At 46.9% G+C, this 17,575-nt stretch overlaps 1 protein-coding gene across 5 annotated transcripts in view; it reads left to right on the top strand.

Moving 5' to 3' along the window:
* The window catches only part of EPN2 (epsin 2), a 73,159-nt gene extending 56,990 nt beyond the window's left edge, over positions 1 to 16,169 (top strand). For 3 of the 5 annotated variants that reach the window (XM_073648446.1, XM_073648447.1, XM_073648445.1), the window contains 4 exons: positions 3,385 to 3,558; positions 3,741 to 3,836; positions 8,041 to 8,259; positions 13,589 to 16,169. In XM_073648446.1, coding sequence (XP_073504547.1) covers positions 3,385 to 3,558; positions 3,741 to 3,836; positions 8,041 to 8,259; positions 13,589 to 13,899 — 800 coding nt within the window. In that variant the 3' untranslated portion in view covers positions 13,900 to 16,169. Of the gene's footprint in view, positions 1 to 3,384; positions 3,559 to 3,740; positions 3,837 to 8,040; positions 8,260 to 8,614; positions 8,659 to 13,588 lie in introns of all 5 variants that reach the window. The other 2 variants (XM_073648449.1, XM_073648448.1) reach the window with 2 other exon arrangements.
* Positions 16,170 to 17,575: the final 1,406 nt, after the last annotated feature.

The following is a 17,575-nucleotide window of genomic DNA, read 5'->3' as shown; positions in this document are numbered from 1 at the left end:
GCCAAGTCTGAGGTCCTGAGCACTCTGGAAAAGGTTTTCATCCAGGATATCTCTGTACTTAGCCGCATTCATGTTTCCTTCAATTGCAACCAGTCGTCCTGTCCCTGCAGATGAAAAACACCCCCATAGCATGATGCTGCCACCACCATGTTTCACTGTTGGGATTGTATTGGGCAGGTGATGAGCAGTGCCTGGTTTTCTCCACACATACCGCTTAGAATTATCACCAAAAAGTTCTATCTTTGTCTCATCAGACCAGAGTATCTTATTTCTTAGTCTGGGAGTCCTTCATGTGTTTTTGAGCAAACTCTATGCGGGCTTTCATATGTATTGCACTGAGAAGAGGCTTCCGTCGGGCCACTCTGCCATAAAGGCTCAACTGGTGGAAGGCTGCAGTGATAGTTGACTTTGTGGAACTTTCTCCCATCTCCCTACTGCATCTCTTTAGCTCAGCCACAGTGATCTTGGGGTTCTTCTTTACCTCTCTCACCAAGGCTCTTCTCCCATGATTGCTCAGTTTGGCTGGACGGCCAGGTCTAGGAATACTTCTGGTGGTCCCAAACGTCTTCCATTTAAGGATTATGGAGGCCGCTGTGCTCTTAGGAACCTTGAGTAATGCAGAAATTCTTTTGTAACCTTGGCCAGATCTGTTCCTTGTCATAATTCTGTCTCTGAGCTCCTTGGGCAGTTCCTTTGAGCTCATGATTCTCATTTGGTCTGACATGCACTGTGAGCTGTGAGGTCTTATATAGACAGGTGTGTGTCTTTCCAAATCAAGTCCTATCAGTTTAATTAAACACAGCTGGACTCCAATGAAGGAGTAGAACCATCTCAAGGAGGATCACAAGGAAATGGACAGCATGTGACTTAAATATGAGTGTCTGAGCAAAGGGTCTGAATACTTGTGACCATGTGATATTTCAGTTTTTCTTTTTTAATAAATTTGCAAAAATTTCTACATTTCTGTTTTTTTTTTTCAGCTAAGATGGGGTGCAGAGTGTACTTTAGTGAGAAAAAAATAACTTTTTAGAATTTACCAAATGGCTGCAATGAAACAAAGAGTGAACAATTTAAAGGGGTCTGAATACTTTCAGTACCCACTATAAATACTATAATACTGCCCCTATGTACAGGAATATAACTACTATAATGCTGCCCCTATGTACAGGAATATAACTACTATAATACTGCCCCCTATGTACAAGAATATAACTACTATAATACTGCCCCCTATGTACAAGAATATAACTACTATAATACTGCCCCTATGTACAGGAATATAACTACTATAATACTGCCCCTCTGTACAAGAATATAACTACTATAATACTGCCCCCTATGTACAAGAATATAACTACTATAATACTGCCCCTATGTACAAGAATATAACTACTATAATACTGCCCCTATGTACAAGAATATAACTACTATAAAACTGCCCCCTATGTACAAGAATATAACTACTATAATACTGCCCCCTATGTACAAGAATATAACTACTATAATACTGGCCCCTATGTACAGGAATATAACTACTATAATACTGCCCCTCTGTACAAGAATAGAACTACTATAATACTGCCCCCTATGTACAAGAATATAACTACTATAATACTGCCCCTATGTACAAGAATATAACTACTATAATACTGCCTCTATGTACAAGAATATAACTACTATAAAACTGCCCCCTATGTACAAGAATATAACTACTATAATACTGGCCCCTATGTACAAGAATATAACTACTATAATACTGCTCCTATGTACAAGAATATAACTACTATAATACTGCTCCCTATGTACAAGAATATACTACTATAATACTGCCCCTATGTACAAGAATATAACTACTATAATACTGCCCCCTATGTACAAGAATATAACTACTATAATACTGCCCCCTATGTACAAGAATATAACTACTATAATACTGCTCCCTATGTACAAGAATATACTACTATAATACTGCCCCTATGTACAAGAATATAACTACTATAATACTGCCCCCTATGTACAAGAATATAACTACTATAATACTGCCCCCTATGTACAAGAATATAACTACTATAATACTGCTCCCTATGTACAAGAATATACTACTATAATACTGCCCCTATGTACAAGAATATAACTACTATAATACTGCTCCTATGTACAAGAATATAACTACTATAATACTGCCCCTATGTACAAGAATATAACTACTATAATACTGCCTCTATATACAAGAATATAACTACTATAAAACTGCCCCTATGTACAAGAATATACTACTATAATACTGCCCCCTATGTACAAGAATATAACTCCTATAGTACTGCCCCTATGTACAAGAATATAACTACTATAATACTGCCTCCTATGTACAAGAATATAACTACTATAATACTGCTCCTATGTACAAGAATATAACTACTATAATACTGCCTCCTATGTACAAGAATATAACTACTATAATACTGCCCCCTATGTACAAGAATATAACTACTATAATACTGCCCCCTATGTACAAGAATATAACTACTATAATACTGCTCCTCTGTACAAGAATATAACTACTATAATACTGCTCCCTATGTACAAGAATATAACTACTATAATACTGCCCCCTATGTACAAGAATATAACTACTATAATACTGCTCCTCTGTACAAGAATATAACTACTATAATACTGCTCCTATGTACAAGAATATAACTACTATAATACTGCCCACTATGTACAAGAATATAACTACTATAATACTGCCCCTATGCACAAGAATATAGCTACTATAATACTGCCCCGATGCACAAGAGTATAGCTACTATAATACTGCCCACTATGTACAAGAATATATCTACTGTAATACTGCCTTATTGTCTGGTACTATATTTACCATCGGGGGAGGATGAGGCGGGTGCAGTGTAATGGGACAAGTTTGCCTTCTGTCCTTGTAGCTGATGTGAGTATTCGGCCACCTGACCCACGGCTCGCGTTCGGCACATACACAGGAGCGCAGTGTTGGAGTCGGCCTGACATGACATCATTCATTTGGAAAGTTTCTTGGCAATTCTGACACATTCCTCCATGTAAGGTCACAATGTAGCAGAAGAAAAATCTCTTGCTGGAATGTGGAGGAGGCCTCGGTCCAGGACGCACAAGTGTCTGAACACATGTCTGAGCTACCTTAAAAAATAAAAGGCCACATTATACGGTTTAGTGAATTTCCCGTAACCGGACAGCGGAAATCCTATTAATAAAATATAACTCAATTTCTCAATAATCATGCCCCTCCTGCCCCAACAAAGGAAACACAGAAACAATGTAACGTCACCATTTAAGATTTTGAAATGTAGATTTATTTTTTTATGGCAGATAATTATCTTACTGTTTATGTAGCAGGTACAAAACCCTCCACCAACAGCGATCCCTGGGGGCCAAGTTCAGCTACTACAACCAAGTCTCTTCCAAAAAAACAGGACCCCTGGGCCCCTCCACAGGCAGCGGGAGCAACTAATTCCACCGCGGACCCTTGGGGACCTGCTCCAGGGGTCAAAACTAGTACAAGCACAGGTAGGGAAAGATCAAGTCCTTGAAGGGGCTGCTCGGGGTGTTTCCATTCACTGACAGCAAGCAGTGATTTGGAAAGCTATGAGGAGCTGAAACACATGATCACGTCAGAACTTTTAACTGTTTCAGTATTTTCCTTTTCTTTCCCTTTAATCCCTTTAAAAGAACGTTGTTTTTCTCGATAGGAGGTTCCTCTTTTGACCCCTTCAGTAATTTAAATGGGACGGCAAAAGACGATTTCTCAGAGTTCGACAACCTGCGATCCTCCTCCAAAGTGTCAGGTAAGACGAGAATAGTCTAAAGAAGAAAAATAACGTGCTGCTTTTGTAGTTCGATACCAAAAAATTTTGAGAAGGCTGTGGGATTAGTGCGGCACTATGGTCGGCCCTCCTGTGTGCGGCACTATGGTCGGCCCTCCTGTGTGCGGCACTATGGTCGGTCTTCCTGTGTGTGGCACTATGGTCAGTCCTCCTGTGTGCGGCACTATGGTCGGTCCTCCTGTGTACGGCACTATGGTCGGTCCTCCTGTGTGTGGCACTATGGTCGGTCCTCCTGTGTGCGGCACTATGGTCGGTCCTCCTGTGTGCAGCACTATTGTCACTCCTCCTGTGTGCGGCACTATGGTCGGTCCTCCTGTGTGCGGCACTATGGTCGTTCTCCTGTGTGCAGCACTATTGTCGGTCCTCCTGTGTGCGGCACTATGGTTGGTCCTCCTGTGTGCAGCACTATGGTCAGTCTTCCTGTGTGCAGCACTATGGTCGGCCCTCCTGTTTCTTGCACAATGGTTGGTCCTCCTGTGTGCAGCACTATGGTCAGTCTTCCTGTGTGCAGCACTATGGTCGGCCCTCCTGTTTCTTGCACAATGGTTGGTCCTCCTGTGTGCGGCACTATGGTCGGTCTTCCTGTGTGCAGAACTATGGTCGGCCCTACTGTTTCCTGCACTATGGTCGATCCTCCTGTTTCCTGCACTATGGTCGATCCTCCTGTTTCCTGCACTATGGTCGATCCTCCTGTTTCCTGCACTATGGTCGATCCTCCTGTTTCCTTCACTATGGTCATTCTTCCTGTGTGCAGCACTATGATCGGCCCTCCTGTGTGCAGCACTATGGTCGGTCCTCCTGTTTCTGGCACTATGGTCAGTCTTCCTGTGTGCAGCACTATGGTCAGCCCTCCTGTGTGCAGCACTATTGTCGGTCCTCCTGTTTCCGGCACTATGGTCGATCTTCCTGTGTGCGGCACTATGGTCGGCCCTCCTGTGTGCGGCACTATGGTCGGTCTTCCTGTGTACAGCACTATGGTCAGTCTTCCTGTGTGCAGCACTATGGTCGGCCCTCCTGTTTCTTGCACAATGGTTGGTCCTCCTGTGTGCAGCACTATGGTCAGTCTTCCTGTGTGCAGCACTATGGTCGGCCCTCCTGTTTCTTGCACAATGGTTGGTCCTCCTGTGTGCGGCACTATGGTCGGTCTTCCTGTGTATGGCACTATGGTCTGCCCTACTGTTTCCTGCACTATGGTCGATCCTCCTGTTTCCTGCACTATGGTCGATCCTCCTGTTTCCTGCACTATGGTCGATCCTCCTGTTTCCTTCACTATGGTCATTCTTCCTGTGTGCAGCACTATGGTCGGCCCTCCTGTGTACAGCACTATGGTCGGTCCTCCTGTTTCTGGCACTATGGTCAGTCTTCCTGTGTGCAGCACTATGGTCAGCCCTCCTGTGTGCAGCACTATTGTCGGTCCTCCTGTTTCCGGCACTATGGTCGATCTTCCTGTGTGCGGCACTATGGTCGGCCCTCCTGTGTGCGGCACTATGGTCGGTCTTCCTGTGTACAGCACTATGGTCGGCCCTCCTGTGTGCAGCACAATATTTGGTCCTCCTATGTGCGGCACTATGGTCGGTCCTCCTGTGTATGGCACTATGGCTCATCCTCCTGTGTGCGGCACTATTGTCGCTACTCCTGTGTGCGGCACTATGGTCGGTCCTCCTGTGGGCGGCACTATGGTCGGTCTTCCTGTGTATGGCATTATGGTCGGCCCTCCTGTGTGCAGCACAATGTTTGGTACTCCTATGTACGGCACTATGGTCGGTCCTCCTGTGTATGGCACTATGGCTCATCCTCCTATGTGCGGCACTATCGTCGCTCCTCCTGTGTGCGGCACTATGGTCGGTCCTCCTGTGTGTGGCACTATGGTCGCTCCTCCTGTGTGCGGCACTATGGTTGGTCCTCCTGTGTGTGGCACTATGGTTGGTCCTCCTGTTTCTAGCACTATGGTCGGTCTTCCTGTGTGCGGCACTATGGTCGGTCTTCCTGTGTGAGGCACTATGGTCGGTCCTCCTGTTTCCTGCACTATGGTCGGTCCTCCTGTTGCCGGCATTATGGCCGGTCCTCTTGTGTGCAGCACTATGGTCAGTCCTCATGTGTGCGACACTATGGTCGGTCCTCCTGTTTCCGGCACTATAGTCGATCTTCCTGTGTGCGGCACTATGGTTGGCCCTCCTGTGTGCGGCACTATGATCAGTCCTCCTGTTTCCGGCTCTATGGACGGTCCTCCTGTGTGTGGCACTAGGGTCGGTCCTCCTATGTGAGGCACTATGGTCGATCTTCTTGTGTGCAGCACTATTGTCTGTCCTCCTGTGTGCAGCACAATGGTCCGTCCTCCTGTGTGCAGCACAATGGTCGGTTCTCCTGTGTATGGCACTATGGTCAGTCCTCCTGTGTGCGGCACTATTGTCAGTCCTCCTGTGTGTGGCACTAGGGTTGGTCCTCTTGTGTGCGGCACTATGGTTGGCCCTCCTGTGTGCAGCACTATGGTTGGCCTTCCTGTGCGCTGCACTATGGCTGGTCCTCCTGTGTGCGACACTATGGTCGGTCCTCCTGTGTGCGGCACTATTGTCGCTCCTCCTGTGTGCAGCACTATGGTCAGGCCTCCTGTGTGCGGCACTATGGTCGGCCCTCCTGTGTGCGGCACTATGGTCGGTCTTCCTTTGTGCAGCACCATGGTTGGCTCTCCTGTGTGCAGCACAGTGGTCGGTCCTCCTGTGTGCGGCAGTATAGTCGCTCCTCCTGTTTCCGGCACTATGGTCGATCTTCTTGTGTGTGGCACTAGGGTCGGTCATCCTGTGTGTGCAACACTATGGTCGGCCCTCCTGTGTGCGGCACTACAGTCGGTCCTCCTGTGTGCGGCACTACGGTCGGTCCTCCTGTGTGCAGCACTATTGTCGCTCCTCCTGTGTGCGGCACTACAGTCGGTCCTCCTGTGTGCAGCACTACGGTCGGTCCTCCTGTGTGCAGCACTATTGTCGCTCCTCCTGTGTGCGGCACTACGGTCAGGCTTCCTGTGTGCGGCACTACGGTCGGCCCTCCTGTGTGCGGCACTACGGTCGGCCCTCCTGTGTGCGGCACTACGGTCGGCCCTCCTGTGTGCGGCACTACGGTCGGCCCTCCTGTGTGCGGCACTACGGTCGGCCCTGCTGTGTGCGGCACTACGGTCGGCCCTCCTGTGTGCGGCACTACGGTCGGCCCTCCTGTGTGCGGCACTACGGTCGGCCCTCCTGTGTGCGGCACTACGGTCGGCCCTCCTGTGTGCGGCACTACGGTCGGCCCTCCTGTGTGCGGCACTACGGTCGGCCCTCCTGTGTGCGGCACTACGGTCGGCCCTCCTGTGTGCGGCACTACGGTCGGCCCTCCTGTGTGCGGCACTACGGTCGGCCCTCCTGTGTGCGGCACTACGGTCGGCCCTCCTGTGTGCGGCACTACGGTCGGCCCTCCTGTGTGCGGCACTACGGTCGGCCCTCCTGTGTGCGGCACTACGGTCGGTCCTCCTTTTTCCGGCACTACGGTCGGTCCTCCTTTTTCCGGCACTATGGATCTATCTGTGTGTACTGCGCTCAGTCCTATGCGTTCCCCTGCAGTCAGGCGTCTCCCACTCCTCGCCTCCCATCCTTGTCTGGTGCCATGCCTCGGTAGCAGCTGTATACTCTGATGAATCAGTAGTGCAGCCTTCTCCTTCCAGAGTTAATCACTTGTTTTGCATCCAGAACATTCCTCTGGCGTCTGAGACTGTGCAAGAATTCTCTCCTTGGAAAGTGCATGGTGAAATCTGATGCATCCCAGGTGCCTGGGAGAGTCCAACATCTGGCAGAATGGCTGCCTTATAGTGTGCAGCAGCTCTGGATGGGGCGCGGGGTCAGAGGTCACACATGTGCTGTCTAGTTTAGGGACATGCAGAAGGGACAGGAAGAGGCCGCTCCGCCATCTACTTACTGATGTAATGTGCTGCAGCTGGGAACCGCAAGAAGATTGTTCTTTATATAGTTTAGGTGGGGGGTTGGACCAATTTTTATCATGTCTTTTCTGAGCCCACATATAAAGACTTGAAGTTACAGGCCTGATCCGTGAGGCTGCACCACTGAGACATAGTGATGATGACTACTTCAGGTGCAGTGGAGACCTTGTGCTAATCACAGTCTTATGTTATCTCTTCTAGCCGACTCCATATCAACTCTCCCATCCTTGCGCAGCGGCACTACGAGCCCTGACCTCTTCGATTCACAGACCACCACTCCCACCAGCATCGGCAAACAGAACATAGCCCGGAAGACTCCAGAGTCCTTCCTGGGACCCAACGCTGCCTTAGTAAACCTGGACACGCTGGTCACGATGCCTGCTCAGCCTGCCCCGACGTTCAACCCATTCTTGGCATCAGGTAGGAGCTAGTTGGCATCACATACAATGTACAGTAGTGCTGAGCATGGCGGATGTGTAGCAGAGCTGAACATCTCAGATTGAGCAGACCTAAAAAGATATCATTCTGGTCTTCAACCCCTTCTAACCATGGCCAATTTTTATTTTGGAACTTTTGTTTTTCCATCCTCTTTTTCCAAGATCCATAACTTTTTTTTTTAACTTTCCTTCCACGCTGCCATACAAGGGCTCGTTTTCTGTGGAACGAGTCGTTTTGATCTACACCATTAATTTTACGATTTAATTTTTAATGCGGCGAAATGGTGAAAAAAAAAACGCAATTCCGCCACTGTTTTTTTTGTGTTTTGTTTTTACAGCGTTCAGTATGCGGTAATATTGACCTGACATCGTGATTTTGCAGGTCAGTACGATTACGGCGATAACAGACTCGTATAGGCATCTTTTATATTTGTGGTTAAAAAAATTCTGAACTTTGTAAAAAATGAAATAAAAATTTGGGTTTGTGTCGCCAGTTTCTCAGATCCGTAACTTTTTGATTTTTCCGTCGAGCTGTTTTTATTGATACATACATTGTTTTGATCGCTTTTATTGCATTTTTTTAGTTGAGGTGTTTCATCCGAAAAATTACAATACTGGCGTTTCGATTTCTTTTTTTGGTGTTTACCGTACGAGTCAAATAAGTTTTGTATTTTGATAGATCGAACTTTATTTTTAATTTTTTTTTTGTTTTCGCTTTGGGTAAAGTGGAAGTGGAGTGATTTTATGTTTTTACCATTTTTTTTATATATATATATTTTTTAAAACCTTTTTTTTAAGTCCCGCTAGGGCAGGGATGTCAAAGTCAAATACAAAGAGGGCCAAAATAAAAAACTTGGACAAAGTCACATGCCAACCTTGATATCTATTAACAGCACTCCATACAGTATAATGGGCACCACGTACTCCTCCATACAGTATAATGGGCCTCACATAGTCCCCCACACAGTATAATGGGCACCACATACTCCTCCATACAGTATAATGGGCCCCCATAGTCCTCCATACAGTATAATGGGCCCCACATAGTCCTCCTTATAGTATGATGTGCCCCATATAGTCCTCCATACAGAATAATGGCCCCATATAGTCTTCCATACAGTATAATGGGCCCCACATAGTCCTCCATATAGTATGATGTGCCCCATATAGTCTTCCATACAGTATAATGGGCCCCACATAGTCCTCCATACAGTATAATGGGCCCCACATAGGCCCCCTTATAGTATAATGGGCCCACATAGTCCTCCATACAGAATAATGGCCCCACATAGTCCTCCATACAGAATAATGGCCCCACATATTCCTCCATACAGAATAATGGCCCCACATAGTCCTCCATACAGTATAATGGCCCCACATAGTCCTCTATACAGATTAATGGGCCCCACATAGGCCTCCTTATAGTATAATGGCCCCACATAGTCCTCCATACAGTATAATGGGCCCACATAGTCCTCCATACAGTATAATGGGCCCCACATAGTCCTCCATACAGAATAATGGGCCCACATAGTCCTCCATACAGTATAATGGCACCACATAGTCCTCCATACAGTACAATGGCCCATATAGTCCTCCATACAGAATAATGGGCCCCACATAGGCCTCCTTATAGTATAATGTTCCCCACATAGTCCTCCATACAGTATAATGGGCCCCACATAGGCCCCCTTATAGTATAATGGGCCCACATAGTCCTCCATACAGAATAATGGCCCCACATAGTCCTCCATACAGAATAATGGCCCCACATATTCCTCCATACAGAATAATGGCCCCACATAGTCCTCCATACAGTATAATGGCCCCACATAGTCCTCTATACAGATTAATGGGCCCCACATAGGCCTCCTTATAGTATAATGGCCCCACATAGTCCTCCATACAGTATAATGGGCCCACATAGTCCTCCATACAGTATAATGGGCCCCACATAGGCCCCCTTATAGTATAATGGGCCCACATAGTCCTCCATACAGAATAATGGCCCCACATAGTCCTCCATACAGAATAATGGCCCCACATATTCCTCCATACAGAATAATGGCCCCACATAGTCCTCCATACAGTATAATGGCCCCACATAGTCCTCTATACAGATTAATGGGCCCCACATAGGCCTCCTTATAGTATAATGGCCCCACATAGTCCTCCATACAGTATAATGGGCCCACATAGTCCTCCATACAGTATAATGGGCCCCACATAGTCCTCCATACAGAATAATGGGCCCACATAGTCCTCCATACAGTATAATGGCACCACATAGTCCTCCATACAGTACAATGGCCCATATAGTCCTCCATACAGAATAATGGGCCCCACATAGGCCTCCTTATAGTATAATGTTCCCCACATAGTCCTCCATACAGAATAATGGGCCCCACATAGTCCTCCATACAGTATAATGGCACCACATAGTCCTCCATACAGAATAATGGGCCCCACATAGTCCTCCATACAGAATAATGGGCCCCACATAGTCCTCCATGCAGAATAATGGGCCCCACATAGTCCTCCATACAGTATAATGGCACCACATAGTCCTCCATACAGAATAATGGGCCCCACATAGTCCTCCATACAGAATAATGGGCCCCACATAGTCCTCCATACAGAATAATGGGCCCCACATAGTCCTCCATACAGAATAATGGGCCCCACATAGGCCTCCTTATAGTATAATGTTCCCCACATAGTCCTCCATACAGAATAATGGGCCCCACATAGTCCTCCATACAGTATAATGGCACCACATAGTCCTCCATACAGAATAATGGGCCCCACATAGTCCTCCATACAGAATAATGGCCCCACATAGTCCTCCATACAGAATAATGGGCCCCACATAGTCCTCCATACAGAATAATGGGCCCCACATAGTCCTCCATACAGAATAATGGCCCCACATAGTCCTCCATACAGTATAATGGGCCCCACATCGGCCTCCTTATAGTATAATGGGCCCCACATCGGCCTCCTTATAGTATAATGGGGGGCGGTCGCAGAGCAAATATAATCAGCCTGTGGGCCAGATTTGGCATGTGTGCTCTAGAGAATACTTCAGCACTACTGTCTATAGTGCAAATATCAATCTCCTATGAAGCGCAGCCATAGGATGGGCTTCACCGATGTACTATGATCGCTGTGACGGGCAGCCCAAGCCAAGGCTACCATTGTCCACTCGCGAGTACGTCGAAGCCAGCTCGTAGCATGCTTTTAACACTTGCACCCTCTCTATGATGTACTATATTATGGCTTGGGGTGTGAAAGAGTTAATACAATACCAATATCAAAAATCGCTTAAAGCCTTAACATCTTATGTATATCCTCAGCAGTTTTTCTGACACATAGATCCAAATGTCCTGCATAGATGTATTTACATGATAAAAAATGCGGTGCCTGCAACCACCACTAGGGGGAGCTTTCTGAAGACAAATGTTATTGGAGTTCAATGAGATGTGTCTCCGCCTAGTGGCGACTGCACGTACTACAATTTTATCATGCAGAGTTCTATAAAGAATACTGAGCATGTGGTACAGAAGGGGGATTTAACCCTTGGATCAACAGCGGAGGGCTGAATTACTGAATGTCCTTAAGCTCCTGATCAGCCCCCGGCCCCCTGAGATGTCCGTGTGTCCCACCGGCCTTGGAGGAGGCTCCCCCGGACACTGTAATTCGCTCTGGCACCCGTCCAGGTCCTCTTAATACAGGAGAAAGTTTCTTTCCTGTGTTTTTCCTGTCTGCCTGGAAATCGGAAATGACCTGTTTACATTAGGGATTCCTGAAATACCTTGTAAGCCGCCCACACTCCCCGCAGTCACAGCAGCATAAAGAGGCCTCTCACAAAGCCAGGGGGACGGCCCTCCCCCGGACCCCAGGAACCTCCCAGGGCGCCGCATCTTTCTCTAGTCTTGGAACAATTTAATCATTTCATGTGTCGTTCCGGTTCCTGAGATACAAGGGGCTCCTACGTCCCTTTCTCAGGCCCGTGCGAGATGTGAGGACATCTTCAAGTCTATAAAGCGGAGGTGGGGGGACTACAAGCCCCCCTGACACATGGACCAGTATGATAACATACATATGGCTGCGCTGTTATAGTTTTTGCTCTGGGATACTGGTTACAGACAAAGATCTTTTAAATTTCAGACTGTGCGACACCCTCCCCCTTATATATGTATATTATATATACTGTGTACGTGACTGCAATCACTACTATAAAATCAGATTTACCAGTTTTTGAATGGAAGAAAATTTTGTAAAAGCGGCTGAAGCCACTTCTGTACATGCCCCTCTTCACCACTCCATGCCCTATTCCCACCTCTCCACTTCCCATTCCTCGCCCCTCCACGTCTTATTTGCCGCCTCCCCATGTACCATTCCCCGTCCCATTCACCTCCTCATTGTGTCCCATTCCTCGCCCCTCCACGTCACGTCCCATTCCCCGTTCCATTCACCTCCTCATCGTGTTCCATTCCTCGCCCCTCCACGTCCCATTCCTCCCCCCTTCACGTCCCATTCCTCCCCCCTCCACGTCCCATTCCTCGTCCCCTCCACGTCCCATTCCTCGCCCCTCCACGTCCCATTCCTCCCCCCTCCACGTCCCATTCCTCGTCCCCTCCACGTCCCATTCCTCGTCCCCTCCACGTCCCATTCCTCGCCCCTCCACGTCCCATTCCTCGCCCCTCCACGTCCCATTCCTCGCCCCCTCCACGTCCCATTCCTCGTCCCCTCCACGTCCCATTCCTCGCCCCCTCCACGTCCCATTCCTTGCCCCTCCACGTCCCATTCCTCCCCCCTCCACGTCCCATTCCTCGTCCCCTCCACGTCCCATTCCTCGCCCCTCCACGTCCCATTCCTCCCCCCTCCACGTCCCATTCCTCGTCCCCTCCACGTCCCATTCCTCCCCCCTCCACGTCCCATTCCTCGTCCCCTCCACGTCCCATTCCTCGCCCTTCCACGTCCCATTCCTCGTCCCCTCCACGTCCCATTCCTCGCCCTTCCACGTCCCATTCCTCGCCCATCCACGTCCCATTCCTCGCCCCTCCACGTCCCATTCCTCGCCCCTCCACGTCCCATTCCTCGCCCCTCCACGTCCCATTCCTCGCCTTTCCATGCCCATTTCCCAGCCTCTCCGTGTCTTGTTCCCCAACTCCCTGGAAGGAAATAAATGTGTATACAAAACGTGTAGTATGCAATAATTTTCTGGGAGAAATACTTCATTTTCTAGAACAATTTCAAGAGTGCCAACACTTTCGGCCATGACTGTATGTATAATTTTTGTCTTTTAGGAGCTGCCCCTGCGCAGGGATCTACTCCAGTCGTCAACCCTTTCCAGGTGAACCAGCCGCAGGCTCTAACCCTCAACCAGCTGCGCTCCAGCCCGATGATGGGAGTCAGCTCGTCCTTTACCCCAGTGCCAGCCATGGCTCCAGAGGTCACCGGACCACCGCCATTACTGGGGATGTCCACGTTACCCACTGTACAGCCAATGGGACTTGGGATTAACATAAACATGGCAGCCACCTTGCCCCACCACAGTTCAGCCATACCACCCTCTACTGCCCAAGCCATGAACGCCACCAATCCTTTCTTGCTATGAAGGCGGCAGGATATTGTCTATCTTGTATAGTAAACACTACACACAGCTAAACTGTCGTCGTCTTCTTCCAGTCCTAAGAGTAACACCTGGCGGTACCGTCCTGCCGGGTGGAGGTGGCGTGGGTCCTAGAGGCACGCCTCTACCCTGAGGATGATTAAAGGGACGCGTTCTCTCACATCCGGTCTAACATGGTCACCAAAGCTGGAGCTTTCAGCTTCCTGTCTTTCGCTTGTCACGGTAATCTAAGTGGATCATCGTCTTCTTTTCTCACCCAGGCTCGGTCACTAGCACTGGTATACACTGCGCTGGAAAGGAAAAGAAAAAAAAAATGGATTTGTCCCTTTAAGGAGAGATTGGTTTGGGACTCAGAATGTGTGCCTATAACAAGACTTACACGGTTACGTCACTAGATGTCCTGCGGGTATCAATGCGCCTGTGCTATGGCCGCTCTAAACTAACACATCAACTGTAGTTGTGGCTGCCATCTTGGAAGGTGAATTAAAGGGGATAGTCAGGCTTTTTGAAAATGGTGCCTAATCAATGTAGAATGACACACTCTAGAACTTTCTAATATATTTTGCGTTTCAATTCCTCATCTGTGTCAAGATCTCTGCCAGGTGCCACAGTAATGTCAGTGGGCCGCCATTTCAGGCTCCTACAGGGATTGGCTTTGATCATTGACTATTTTGCATCTGACAAGATGGCTGCCATCAGAATAATAATAACCCTGCTGCTTTAGTCTTCTGTCTCTACCGCCTTGTGCACTGGCATAGTCCATCAGGGTCTAATAATCCCCCCCGCCCCAGACGGGCTTACGTATGACATCTAGGATGAAAATAAAAATGGAGGTCTTGCCCATAGCAACCAATGATCACAGCTGATTTGTTGACACGGACAATGTAGCACCCCTGTGACATCTGCAGAGTCCTCCCCTCCCTCGCTTTATGATTTTGGGGTCACCATTAGTCACCCCCCACCCCCAGTGCTGATTTCATCCCTTTTCACCTTTTTGTTTTATTTCATAGCAGTGAAAATGTGGATTTTCAGGGATTTTAAGTCATTTCAGTTTTATGGTTTTCGCTTAAAAAAAAAAAAAAAGAATAATTTTTTTCCTGCAAGAAAAACATATTTTTATATTCGTGATACCACATGACTGCAAATATGTGCCCCTATGACAACACTTCCTGTTCTATAGGCCACATCCTGTAAGGTGCGTTCTTTAACCGGTTGCTTATGAGCTCGAGCTTAGCGTCCCAAACTCTTTGGGTCAGGAAGTGTTGTCATGGGGACATTGATCCTCACATGAACTGCCCCTTTAAGACCATACAGGTGACTCCTGAAGAGAAATCAGACAGCACCCCCCCTCCACTAAATCGTGACGGTCCAAAACCCATTTTATATAATAAAAACGTATAAAATGCAGTTGGCGAAGGTCCATATGAACCAATCGGATCAGAGCTTTCATTTTATAATGCACACTGAAAAACATGACAGCCGTTCAGGCACGGGAACATCTGTTGCCCTTGGCGACCAATCAGCTTCCAGCTCTTATTCTCCAAAGGGCCTCTGAAGAATGAGAGCTGCAGTCTGATTGGTTGCTATGAGTAACTGCTCCATTTCTTAGCACTAGTAATGATAATTCCCCTGTCTCAATCCTTAATAAAAAATATGGCCGCCCTTACATCCCCCCTGAAGGGAAAGCGGTCGGAGAAAACTGTAAAACAATAAATCCAACATGGCCGCCATGTAGGCAGTTACTATTGTGGCAGCCATATTGTTTGTTTTCCTGGTCTAAGAAAAGGTTGACTAGATCCATAAATGTCTTTATTTTACCAATAGAGAGATTGGGCCATCTAATCCAAACATCTGAAGATTGCGCCGATTGCCAGTAACACCGTACGCCGCCATGATTTCCGTCTGAGATCAGATTTTGTGACTGAATGGCCATTTTATGTTATTAACCCCTCATTGTCACACGTCAGTATAACGCGGCCCAGGCTCCATGGCAATAGCATTAATTCGCTCATGTAATGTCGCCAAGGAGCCCGAGCCGAATAGAAAAAAGGGAAATTCGATACGACCACAATTTGTACAATGAATTTGTAAAACCGGACTCCGGAAATTATTCTATATAGATCCAAAAAATATTTTAATTATCGTTATAATGTATTTTTATTTTTTTTATAAAGCCGGCTCCACACAGCGCGACTTGCGCAATTTTTTTCTCCAATTTTTAAATAAAAATAAATAATAATTCTTTTAATATTTAATCTCATTTCTTTAGTGGAAATTACTAAAAAAAAAAATGTGCGCGGTGCCCACGCCGTGTGAAGCCGGGGTGTAAATCTCATGTGTTGTTGCATTGTAAAGCAGGTGATGGCGGATGCGCTGCCCGCTGTCACCTGCTCTGTGTGTACCGGTCGGCTCTGCCAAGTCTAAGTTATTTTTTTCTTTTGTATTTACCCCTTCACTTAAAAGTCCTATTTTTACGACAAAATGAACTCTGAGACTTTATTTTGAACACAGATATATATATATATACACATATACACATACACAGTACATATATCTATATACATATACACACACGTATATATATATGCTATATACTGTACATATACGTACTACATAAGTGTGTATATAGTATATGTGTATGTGTGTGCGTGTGTATATATATATATATATATATATATATATATATACACACACATATATATACTATATATTACACATATATATTACACATATTCAGTACAGACCAAAAGTTTGGACACACCTTCTCATTTAAAGATTTTTCTGTATTTTCATGACTTTGAAAATTGTACATTCACACTGAAGGCATCAAAACTATGAATTAACACATGTGGAATTATATACTTAACAAAAAAGTGTGAAACAACTGAAAATATGTCTTATATTCTAGGTTCTTCAAAGTAGCCACCTTTTGCTTTGATGACTGCTTTGCACACTCTTGGCATTCTCTTGATGAGCTTCAAGAGGTAGTCACCGGAAATGGTCTTCCAACAATCTTGAAGGAGTTCCCAGAGATGCTTAGCACTTGTTGGCCCTTTTGGCTTCACTCTGCGGTCCTGCTCACCCCAAACCATCTCGATTGGGTTCAGGTCTGGTGACTGTGGAGGCCAGGTCATCTGGAGTAGCACCCCATCACTCTCCTTCTTGGTCAAATAGCCCTTACACAGCCTGGAGGTGTGTTTGGGGTCATTGTCCTGTTGAAAAATAAATGATGGTCCAACTAAACGCAAACCGAATGGAATAGCATGCCGCTGCAAGATGCTGTGGTAGCCATGCTGGTTCAGTATGCCTTCAATTTTGAATAACTCCCCAACAGTGTCACCAGCAAAGCACCCCCACACCATCACACCTCCTCCTCCATGCTTCACGGTGGGAACCAGGCATGTAGAGTCACCTTTTCTGCGTCGCACAAAGACACGGTAGTTGGAACCAAAGATCTCAAATTTGGACTCATCAGACCAAAGCACAGATTTCCACTGGTCTAATGTCCATTCCTTGTGTTCTTTAGCCCAAACAAGTCTCTTCTGCTTGTTGCCTGTCCTTAGCAGTGGTTTCCTAGCAGCTATTTTACCATGAAGTCCTGCTGCACAAAGTCTCCTCTTAACAGTTGTTGTAGAGATGTGTCTGCTGCTTGAACTCTGTG

Source organism: Phyllobates terribilis, unplaced genomic scaffold (assembly GCF_046119375.1).
Source record: "Phyllobates terribilis strain yellow unplaced genomic scaffold, ASM4611937v1 Scaffold_9__5_contigs__length_417890890, whole genome shotgun sequence".
Classification (NCBI taxonomy): domain Eukaryota; kingdom Metazoa; phylum Chordata; class Amphibia; order Anura; family Dendrobatidae; genus Phyllobates; species Phyllobates terribilis.
The sequence above is the reverse complement of the archived record's forward strand: the minus strand, read 5'-3'. Positions and strand labels throughout refer to the sequence as shown.